General features: G+C 39.5%; 1 protein-coding gene across 4 annotated transcripts in view; it reads right to left on the bottom strand.

Annotated features, from left to right (window-relative positions):
* Nucleotides 1–5,647, bottom strand: part of LOC140740410 (hepatic lectin-like) — a 67,256-nt gene extending 61,609 nt beyond the window's left edge. For all 4 annotated transcript variants that reach the window (XM_073069548.1, XM_073069547.1, XM_073069550.1 and 1 more), the window contains exons 1-2: nucleotides 5,442–5,647; nucleotides 4,234–4,353 (exon numbers count right to left, since the gene is read on the bottom strand). In XM_073069548.1, the coding sequence (XP_072925649.1) occupies nucleotides 4,234–4,353; nucleotides 5,442–5,532 (211 nt within the window). In that variant the 5' untranslated portion in view covers nucleotides 5,533–5,647. The remainder of the gene's footprint in view (nucleotides 1–4,233; nucleotides 4,354–5,441) is intronic.
* Between the last annotated feature and the right edge of the window lie 6,486 nt (nucleotides 5,648–12,133).

The following is a 12,133-nucleotide window of genomic DNA, read 5'->3' as shown; positions in this document are numbered from 1 at the left end:
AGCAGGCTGAGGGTAGCAGACACCAACAGAATCAACATGCTCATTCGTAAGGCCAGTGATGTTGTGGGGGTGGAACTGGACTCTCTGATGGTGGTATCTGTAAAGAGGATGCTATCCAAGTTGCATGCCATCTTGGACAATGACTCCCATCCACTCCATAATGTACTGGTTAGGCACAGGAGTACATTCGGCTAGAGACTCATTCCACCGAGATGTAACACTGAGCAACATGGGAAGTCATTCCTACCTGTGGCCATCAAACTTTACAACTCCTCCCTCAGAGTGTCAGACACCCTGAGCCAATAGGCTGGTCCTGGACTTACTTCCACTTGGCATGATTAACCTATTTTTAGTTAATTATTTATGGTTTTATATTGCTATATTTCTTCACTATTCTTGGTTGGTGTGACTGTAACGGAACCCAATTTCCCTCGGGATCAATAAAGTATGTTTGTCTGTCTGTCTGTGATAGACAACATGAATATAATTCATTTATTTCCATATCTGTCCTTTCATATTGTTTACTCTTGCAAAAGTAATTCTTCCAGCACCAGAGCTTCTAGTTTTAACAGATCAGCCATCACAATATGTGCCACTTTGAACAAGATTCCACCAGTCACATATTCTTCCCTAGTGGCCTTTTGACGTGAGTGTTATTTTTTTGTCTGCCTAGTCACTCATATTGCTCCATAAATCACTCCCTCTTTTCTAACACCAGTTTCAAAATATAACCACAGAATGAACAATGCATGCGCTCTGACCTATTCCCTTCTAACAATTCAGCTATCCAGGCAGTCCTACCACGATCATCATTGATTGAATCGGACATCTTCCAACATAGCCTACTGCATTTTGAGTTCACACAGTAGCCTCCATTCTGCAGGAAAACTATCTGTTAAATGTCTACTTTGTAGAGCAGTGGTATTCTTTGCACAGAAGCAAACAGGGTTTCTTACTATGCACTGCTATCACTTCTATTCTCACTTATCTGTCGCTGGTCTACATTACTGTCCTCACAAGGCCTCAAACAAACAAAAGGAACAGAACATCCTTTTCCTCGTCTACTGGCAACTATAGCCTTTCAGATTCAGTCGAATTCTGCAATGGCTGAGAACCCACTTTCTCCGTCTTTATTACAATTGCGTATAAATCATTCATTTGTGATTTCGAGCCAATCCTCTGTCCATTAGTACAGGATATGTCAGCTAGTTCTGATGTTCACGGGATTTTATACTCTTTTAGGTCTATTGGTAGTATCCACTGAAAGTCATTGACAAACGTGATAATATTCATTCCTCCGCCAGCAACCATGCTTAATCCAGAACTCATGCTGTTGAACATATTTTTGCTTTACCACTTGGCTGACTTTGGCTTTTCTGGTCCTGATCATTACCTGTTTCTTTGTGCTTCTTCTGCAGAAACTGGACAACACACCTTGAAATTCTCTCTGCACAGAAATTATGCTTGGAAGATAATTTGCTGATGTAGGATGACCACCTTTTTGTCTTGTTGCAATGGTATAAGAAATGACTATTTGAAGGTTAAACTTTCACATCTGCCACATACTTTTTCTTTTTGTTTGGTTGTACTTCTCCCGGTTTGATTCCATCTACACCAGTTTATGTTAATCAGTTTACATCATGCAACGCATCATGTACTTGATTGTTAGCACATGTTTGTTATCTTTCTTCAGGCATGCATTGTACTAGATACCGACAAAGTAATCAAGTTTTGATTTGAAATCTGCAGCCTTAAGCATTATGTTACTTTAACAAAATACTGAAAAAAGCCTCTGTAGCTTTCAATTGTTTATGGAAAATGGATGTTTCAAGTTCTAAAATTTACCCTTTTCTTCTGAAACTACAGCACAGAATAATAAAATCTAAAACAAAATTTTGATAAAGTATCACGAGTGCCTAGAGTTTGCACAGTAATGAAGATAGATAGATAGACAGACAGACAGACATTTAGAGAGAAGGAGAGATGCAGGATGTGGGGGGCTATGTATCAACACTCACCTATCCTGAGTTCACAATGCTTTTGAACTTTTTCTACATTGCCTGTGTGGGGGCTCCAGCTATGCAACTTCTGGGATACTGTCAGACCACTTCCTTGTTTTCAGGCAATATTTCCTCTACTTATACTGATCTCTGATGTACAAACTCCATTTCCAGAAAAGTTGGGATATTTTCCAAAATGCAATTGGAACAAAAATCTGTGATATGTTAATTCACGTGAACCTTTATTTAACCGACAAAAGTACAAAGAAAAGGTTTTCAATAGTTTTACTGACCAACTTAATTGTATTTTGTAAATATACACAAATTTAGAATTTAATGGCTGCAACACACTCAACAATAGTTGGGACAGAGTTAAAATAAGATTGAAAAGTGCACAGAATATTCAAATAACACCGGTTTGGAAGACTCCACATTAAGCAGGCTAATTGGTAGCAGGGGAGGTATCATGACTGGGTATAAAAGTAGCGTCCATCAAAGGCTCAGTCTTTGCAAGCAAGGATGGGTCGTGGATCACCCCTTGGTGCCAAAATTCATGAGAGAATTGTTAGTCAGTTCAAAAGGAACATTTCCCAGTGCAAGATTGCAGAGAATTTAGGTCTTTCAACATCTACAGTACATAATATTGTGAAAAGATTCAGAGAATTCAGAGACATCTCAGTGCATAAAGGGCAAGGTCAGAAACCACTGTTGAATACGCGTGATCTTCAAGCCCTCAGGTGGCACTGCCTAAGAAACCGTCATGCTACTGTGACAATTATAGCCACCTTGTCTCGGGAGTACTTCGGAAAACCATTGTCACTTAACACAGTCTGTCGCTGCATCCAGAAATGCAACTTGAAACTGTATTACACCAGGAGGAAGCCATACATCAACTCTATGCAGAAACACCGGCGAGTTCTCTGGGCCCGAGCTCATCTCAGATGGACTGAAAGACTGTGGAACCGTGTGCTGTGGTCAGATGAGTCCCCATTTCAACTAGTTTTTGGAAAAAACATGCGTCGAGTTCTCTGTGCCAAAGATGAAAACAACCATCCTGATTGTTATCAGCGAAAGGTGCAAAAGCCAGCATCTGTGATGGTATGGGGGTGCATCAGTGCCCACGGCATGGGTGAGTTGCATGTATGTGAAGGTACCATTGACTCTGAGGCGTATATTAGGATTTTAGAGAGACATATGTTGCCATCAAGGCGACGTCTCTTCCCGGGACATCCATGTTTATTTCAGCAGGACAATGCCAGACCACATTCTGTACGGGCTACAACAGCGAGGCTTTGTAGACACAGAGTGCATATGTTTGACTGGCCTGCTGCCAGTCCAGATCTATCTCCTATTGAAAATGTATGGCGCATCATAAAGAGGAGAATCAGACAATGGAGACCACGAACTGTTGAGCAGCTGAAGTCTTATATCAAGCAAGAATGGACAAAATTTCCAATTGCAAATCTACTACAATTAGTATACTCAGTTCCAAAACGATTAAAAAGTGTTATTAAAAGGAAAGAAGATGTAACACAAAGAAGGTAAACATGCCTCTGTCCCAACTTTTGTTGAGTGTGTTGCAGCCATCAAATTCTAAATTTGTGTATTTTTACAAAATACAACTAAGTTGGTCAGTAAAACTATTGAAAATCTTTTCTTTATACTTTTGTCAGTTAAATAAAGGTTCACATGAATTAACATATCACAGATTGTTGTTTTTATTGCATTTTGGAAAACATCCCAACTTTTCTGGAAATGGGGTTTGTACATTAGGTTTTTGACATACTCTAACTCCACACTATGGAAAACAGCATGGGGGAGGAGTAGGGACCACGAGGGTGATCTTGCAAGTTATGAATATTCTCATGATTTTCTGCTTCAACAAACCCAGTTCTTCCACATTATTTCAATCAATTGAGCCTTTAATTACTGGAACTGAAATAACATTACATAAGTCGTCTTCCGCTGAAAACCCGCGAATAAAAGTGTCAAAAGATGCGCAAATAAATGATCATTGAAAAAAAAAGTATCTGATTGATGTATGGAACTTAATTCAAGATTTCCCTTTACACAGCATCCTCGATTTATAACAACGTCACTATGCCTTACTAACTAATATAGTAATAGTAACAACTTTGTTCATATCTCCTGGATATTACATGCGTTTACAGAGTTTTGATAATTCGTATTGTGGAGCTAATGTAAAAAAATACTGCATCATTGCGCAACTTACTCAGCATAACTGCAATGATGATAGCCACAACGGACAGAAAAATGCAGACACCCAGGAGGACATAGATCACTCTGAGGGAGAGGTTTCTTCGGGCCAGCTCCATTGGCTGGACACGGCACTCTGCAAAATTCAAGTGAAAATCATCACTGAGAGAAAGATGTAGAATCCAAATCTTTCTTGATTTGGATACGGGAAGAGACAAATCTGACCATCCAACAGCTAACTTCACACTATAAAATTTGTTCCCCTTTGTATGTTTGACAAAAATTCCACAAGGAACAGAGCAGGTGCATGCTCTGCATATTTCCAGAACAGCATGTTTTCAATAGTGGGAGAGTCTAAGACCAAAGGACACAACCTTAAAATCTAAGGATCGCTTTGGGACAAAGAGGAGGAAAAATTTAATTACCTAGAAATGGTCCACCTGTGGAAGTAATTGCAACAGACGGCTGTAGAAGGCAATCCTTGCATTTATTTAAAACGGGGTTGATGGGTTCCTGAACAGTTAGGGTGTCTAAGGTAACAGAAGAATGGCATTGAGGGGGAAAATAAATCAACTATTTTCGAATGGTGAAGGATACTTGATGGACAGATTGGTCTAATTCTTTTTAAGTTCTGTTCCTGAAACATCAACATTTCTATAAACTTTCCACAAGTAAAGCTTTCAGCCGGTAATCCTTGGATTCACTGTTTCACCTTCTCTGTATTTAATTCAAAGGAGTATGCTTTGCTACTCTCCAATTCATCTTCTGATTCAGAATGTTGCAGAAGATGATAAAGTTCCCCGGGAAGGGGTACATATACTGGAAATATTGGATAGTAACTGCACTCTCCCAGACTAGACTTATACATAAATAAATGGAATTCTGTCTTCTCATATCTTTCGCACTTCAATATGTCACCACTCAATTTTGCATTAGACAGTTTTACCTCAATCTCTCCACATATCATTGGTCATAAGAGAAGAATGCTTGACTTCTCAGGGACATTCATCCCCATTTCAGGTAATGTTAGTAACACTTGCCTCTGAAGCAAAATCATGTTTCATTTCTCTTCTACCAGTCAAATCAGCTCAGCCTTTCGAGGGGTTCTACTGACAACATATATTCTCGAATGTCCTTTTCACTTCTGTTAATCGATCTGAAGTTGCAAAATTGTTGCTCAGTAATTTAGAAGTAACACGTGAAATAGGCGACATTGGCATTTACCTGGCTTCAAAGATTCTCCGTTGTCACCCGCTCTTCCACTTTGGCATTCAACAAGTTCTTTAGAATTTGCATAAGTATTCTCCAACTCCATGCTTTCAGTTGTCACGTTTCTTGTCTTTGAACAATCTGTGAGACAAAAGGGAAGTAAAATTCTTTAATACACTTCCTCTCACTGAGCTACCAACACTGCATTTTGAATTCAGAAGTCTCAAGTATGCAAAGGGAATGCAGATAGCTGTACTTTAAGCATTGGTATTGAAAGCGTTTGTACCATGAGCTGACCAATGTGATTCAGCTTTGGGTTCCATATGAAATCAATTGTTTATGTAAATAGTGAACAACAGAGGTTCCAACACAGACTATTAGGGATCCCGACGTGCCAGAGACTTCCGGTAAGGGAATCGGATTTCAGCCATCACTATCTGCTTCCCAGCACTATGGCAATTGTTAGCTACACCTCGCTAGCTTCACCTGAATCCCATACAACTCATTTTGGAAGGGTGTTAAACACTGTATGTTCTGCAAAGTGAAACAGCCAACTGATTTTTCATGTTGCATTGATTTGAGAAACAACTCAAACCTTCCGACCAGAAAGTCAATTCAACTGAATGTCAAATTGTACAAATTACTGTAATTCATTTCTATTTCCATCAAAGGGACAATTCCCACCATTTCTCACAAATGAGCAAAGTTGTCAATGATTTTCCTTCTCCCTCAATGTAAACTGGACAACATCGTCTGATTATAGCCGTGAATTTCACAATATTGATAACAATATTATTGGGGTTTTCATTCTCCAAATGACCACCAGGACTAATCAGTATAATAACCATGGCCTCACTCTCTCACAGACATTTAAATTTCCAGTCCTCCCTTCTCCTTACTGCCTGCAATTTCTAGCTTTTATCCAGGCCATGAAAACGTCCTGCATGGTATCTCTAAACTCCTTCCGTTGCCTCCTCACATTTACACATCACTCCCACAAAAGCCTCAGCTATACTGGAGATTTGTTAAGGCTATTCAGCTAGGCCCTGAATAGCTGAAGCATCATTTCCTTTTCAGCAGCCATAAAATGTTGTTCAGCAGTAATATCTTGTTCTCTGACTTACCATCCACTGACAAAGAAAGTGGCCCCACCAAAATTCCTTTATTGAGGAAAGGTGATAGATCTGAAGAGTTAATTTTGTTTTCTCTCTGCAGATGCTGATTGAGCTGTTTCACGAATTCCACCAAAATAAATATCTAACAATGTTCATGACATTATGGCTTTCCTTCCAATATACACCATTCTTAATTTTGTAGTTCATTCTATTTCTTTAATACAAGACAGTAAAAACTGGGACCAGATGACAACCAAGACACTGGTTGTGGTGCAGTTCATCATCACAGGAGCTACCAAAAGAATCTCCCAATCTTCTTGAACTGTAAGCATTGTAGAAATGTAGATAATCACACAACGACTTTGCAGCAAGTACCCACAAAAGGCTGAAGTGATAATTATTACATTATCTGTGTTAGTGATGCTGAAATAAATGATGGTAACAAAATCAGCATATATTCGCAGCATTTTTTTAGAGTTCTGATGGCCCATTTGTTCAGTAAGGAGGATGTTCAGGATCTCAGGTTAATTTTTTCACTACTGATTGGACCTGCATTGCTCCTCCATATATCAAGCCCAGGAATTTCCTCATCTCTGTTCTAACACCTTGAATCAGTCCAGAAACTGGAGCAGAAAAGTCTTGACTAGTGTATTTCCTACTTTATACTGGGGACGACACTTCAAAGGTGCTTTATTTTCTGCAAAAAGTACACAGGGACCACTAGGCCTTTGTACAGAAATACAAGCTCATTCTTTAGAACATAAGAACATAAGAGATAGGAGCAGGAGTAGGCCAATCGGCCCCTCAAGCCTGCTTCGCCATTCAACAAGATCATGGCTGATCCAATCTTAACTCTAGTTTTCACCGAATCCCACAAGACAACAGTGCCAACCAACAGGGCACCATGCCGCCCATTTTATTTTATTATTCATCCCGCCCAAACCTATGTGATCACCCAGGGAAAAAAAAACGTGTTGCCAATTGAGGAGAAAAAATCTGGAAAATTCCTCTCTGACCCATCCAGGCTATCAAAAACTGGTCCAGGAGATCACATGGCTGATCTAAACCTAGCCTCATGTCCACTTACCTGCTCGCTCACCGTATCCCCTAATGCCATTTTTATCCAGGAAAATGTCTATCTCCATTTTGAATTTATTGAGTGTAGTAGCTTCCACAGCTCTCTGGGGCAGTAAATTCCACAGCCCCACTACCCTCTGAGTGAAGAAATTTCTCCACATCTCAGTCCTGGAACAGCAACCCCTTATTTTAAGATTATGCCCCCTAGTCCTAGTTTCACCCATCATTGGGAACATTCTCCCCGCATCCACCCGATCAAGCCCCTTCACAATCTTATATGTTTCAATAAGATCGCCTCTCATTCTTCGGAACTCCAATGAGTAGAGTCCCAATCTACTCAACCTCTCATCATACATCAACCCACCGATCCCCGGAATTAACCTAGTGAACCTTCTCTGCACTGCCTCGAGAGCCAGTATGTCCTTTCTTAAATATGGACACCAGAACTGCATGCAGTACTCTAGGTGTGGTCTCACCAATACCCGGTACAACTGCAGTAAGACCTCCCTGTTCTTATACTCCATCCCCCTAGCAATAAAAGCCAGCATTCCATTGGCCTTCTTGACCACCTGCTGCACTTGCATACTAACTTTTTGTGTTTCTTGCACCAGGACCCCCAGATCCCTTTGCACAGAAGCACTTTCCAGTTTCTCTCCATTTAGATAATAACTTGCTCTATTATTTTTCCTGCCAAAGAGCAAGACCTCACACTTGTCAGTATTATATTTCATCTGCCAAATGTCTGCCCAATCACTCAGCCTATCTATGTCCCCCTGCAGGGTTTCAATGTCCTCCGCACTCATTACACTCCCTCCCATCTTTGTGTCATCAGCAAACTTCGATACGTTGCACTTAGTCCCTTTCTCCAATTCATTAATATAGATTGTAAAGAGTGGGGGTCCCAACACTGACCCCTGCGGAACACCACTAGTCACCAACTACCAGTCTGAGAATAAACCATTTATCCCAACTCTCTGTTTCCTGTTAGAGAGCCAATCCTCCACCCATGCCAGAATATTATCCCCAATCCCATGATTTTTTACTTAAAGTAATAATCTGTGGTGTGGCACCTTGTCAAATGCCTTTTGGAAGTCCAAATACACCACATCCACTGGTTCCCCTTTATCTACCCTATATGTTATGTCCTCAAAGAACTCCAACAAATTTGTCAAACATGACTTCCCTTTTGTAAAGCCATGCTGACTTTGTCTTATTAAGCTATGTTTATCCAAATGCCCTGTTACTGTTTCCTTAATTATCGATTCCAACATTTTGCCAACCACAGATGTTAGGCTAACTGGCCTATAATTCCCAGCGTTCTGTCTATTGCCCCTTTTAAATAAAGGAGTTACATTAGCATTTTTTCAATCTGCCGGGACCATTGCCGAGTCCAGCGAGTTTTGAAAAATTATCACTAATGCATCCACAATCCCGACCACCGCTTCCCTTAAGACCCTAGGATGCAAGCCATCCAGTCCAGGGGATTAATCCACCTTCAGTCCCATTAATTTATCAAGTACCATTTCCTTGGTGATTTGAATCGTAGTTAGCTTCTCTCCCCCTAGAGCCCCCTGTTTATCCAGTGTTGGGATATTTTGAGTGTCCTCTACTGTAAAAACTGATACAAAATATTTGTTCAGCGTTTCCGCCATCTCCATGTTCCCTACCATTAATTTCCCGGTCTCATCTTCTAGGGGACCAACATTTACTTTAGCCACCCTTTTTCTTTTTATGTAACTATAAAAACTCTTACTATCTGCTTTTATGTTTTTCGCCAATTTACTTTCATCATCTATCTTCCCCTTCTTAATTAATCTTTTTGTTATTTGCTGCTGATCTTTAAAAGCTTCTCAATCTTCAATCTTCCCACTAGATTTAGCTACCTTATATAACTTTCTTTTTAGTTGTGTACTTTGCTTTATTTCTTTACTTAGCCACGGATAACTACTTTTTCTTTTACACCCTATTTTCTTCAGTGGAATATATTTTTCTTGATAGTTGTAAAATAAATATCCACCACTGATCAAGTACCGATCTACCCTTTAATCTATTTTCCCAATCCATCTTAAGCAATTCCGCTCTCATACCATCATAGTCTCCTTTATTTAAGCTCAGTACACTTGTTTGAGATCCAACCCTCTCATCCTCTAATTGAATATGGAATTCGACCATGTTATGGTCACTCATTCCAAGGGGATCCTTTACTAGGACATTTTTTATTAGTCCTGTCTCATTACACAGAACCAGATCTAAGACTGCTTGCCCCCTTGTCGGCTCAGTAACGTATTGTTCAAGGAACCCATCCCGAATACACTCAATAAACTCTTCTTCAAGGCTGCCGTGTCTGACTTGCTTAGTCCAGTCAATATGAAAGTTAAAATCCCCCATAATTATAGCAGCTCCCTTATTACAAGCCCCAACTATTTCCTGATTTATGCTCCGACCAACTGAGTTACAGCTGTTTGGAGGCCTATAGACTACTCCCACCACTGCTTTTTTCCCTTTACTATTTCTTATTTCTACCCAAATTGTTTTGTTATCCTGATCCTTTGAGCCAATATCATTTTGCTTTATTGCAGTGATTTCTTGCTTTATTTACATAGCCACCCCACCTCCTTTTCCTTCTTGCCTGTCTTTCCTAACTGTCGAATACCCTTATATGTTTATTACATACTTTCCTGTGTATTACTTCTCAGATCAAGAATAAATATCATCTGTGGGTACATTATGCTCCAGAAAAACAGATTTAATGAGAATGTTAAACCAATTCCAATTTTTTTTGTATTTGAGAAATATTCATTTTCTCTGATAATCTTTACAATTTGACTGCACAGTTCACAAAGTTTCAGTGTGTTTAAGTTAACAGCACACACTGTGAAGACTTCTGAAACAATTTCATACTAAACTCTTAAACTCACTGACATCCAAATTTTCAACTCTTTTAAATTTTAGAAATAAGCCCAACGTTACTCATTTATGTGATCATCTCACCAGACCAGCAGACTGCTTGAGGTTTGGTTCCCTAGATGTGCAGCACATGGAATGTGTGGTAAGCTAAAAAGCCTGTTCCTCAAATGCAGCAATGTGTCAAACCACTAAACAACTCACATTAGAGTCAGATCTTACAGAGGTTCTAAGATTGTGCAGTGAAATGAGGAAGTTTATAACAAAGAATTTTTGATTGCATATGTTGACATTTGAGGAAGCACAAAGCCTTGCTGCTCCAGCCATAAACATTTCACCTATTTCCTCTGAACAGTTCCTCTTTAAAACTAAATTCTGCAAAGATTCAGTATTTCTCAGCCTTTAAACCACATCTTACTTCTTTGGAAAAAAACTGTTAGAACTGCAGTTATCACACTGCTGAAGTTTGAGAACCTTATTTCAGTGTATTAGAAACAGAAGGTTGAAAGTTAAAAAATATATATATGTGTCAGAGGCTTCAGTTATGGAAAGGGAAGAAAGATTAATTTGCAGAGATAGATATTCAAAGATCTGATGAGGATCTTCAAAATTATGATGATTTTGAAGAGGGAAACAAGAAAGAATATCTTTTTTTGCCTGGATTGGGGAGCATGCCTTATGAGAATAGGTTGAGTGAACTCAGTCTTCTCTCCGTGGAGAGACGGAGGATAAGAGTTGAACTGATAGAGGTGTACAAGATGATGAGAGGCATTGATCATGTGGATAATCAGTGGCTGTTTTCCAGGGCTGAAATGCTTGCCACAAGAGGACTCAGGTTTAAGGTGCTGAGGAGCAGGTACAGAACAGATGTTAGGGGTAATTCTTTTTACTCAGAGAGTGGTGAGCACATGGAATGGGCTCCCGGCAATGATGGTGGGGGCGGATACCATAGGATCTTTTACGAGACATCTGTATCGGTACACGGAGCTAAGAAAAATAGAGGGCTATGGGTAAGCCTAGTAATTTCTAAGATAAGGACATGTTCAGCACAACTTTGTAGGCCGAAGGGCCCAAATCGTGCTGTAGGTTTTCTAAGTTTCTATGCTTTTTAATCAGTGTGTAAACAATGGTTGAAGGCATTCAGGTCACTATAAAAACTGCAAGTGAGATTAGAACAATAAAACTGGGTAATTACTATGTGGAGCTTTCTACAAAAGCAATGATGCATTTTGTATCTTTCAAAGCCTTTCATAATGAAAAAGGTAAATATTTTCAAAAGGAAAATTTTAAGTACATTACAATATAAATCAGCTAAACAGTTCAATGAGTCTGCTCTGCCAGTGATGTGTTGCTGCTCTTATCTTTAACCTTCATATATCTATTTGATGCTGATAAACTTCAACTGCATGATGGACCAGAAATTTCTCTTGACATTGGATATAACCGGTTACTTTGTATCCAGAGTTTGGAGCTTGAGAGTTTCAAAGAACCATCATGCACCAAAAATTCTCTTCCCCCTATCCTGAGACAATGTCTTCTAGTTCTAAACTCCCTATGAATGGAATTATTCTCAAGGCATCTACTTACCAAAGGACATAAGATCTCTATATA

Source organism: Hemitrygon akajei, chromosome 16, assembly GCF_048418815.1.
Source record: "Hemitrygon akajei chromosome 16, sHemAka1.3, whole genome shotgun sequence".
NCBI lineage: Eukaryota > Metazoa > Chordata > Chondrichthyes > Myliobatiformes > Dasyatidae > Hemitrygon > Hemitrygon akajei.
Note: the sequence above shows the minus strand (reverse complement) of the source record. Positions and strands in the feature narration are given on the sequence as shown.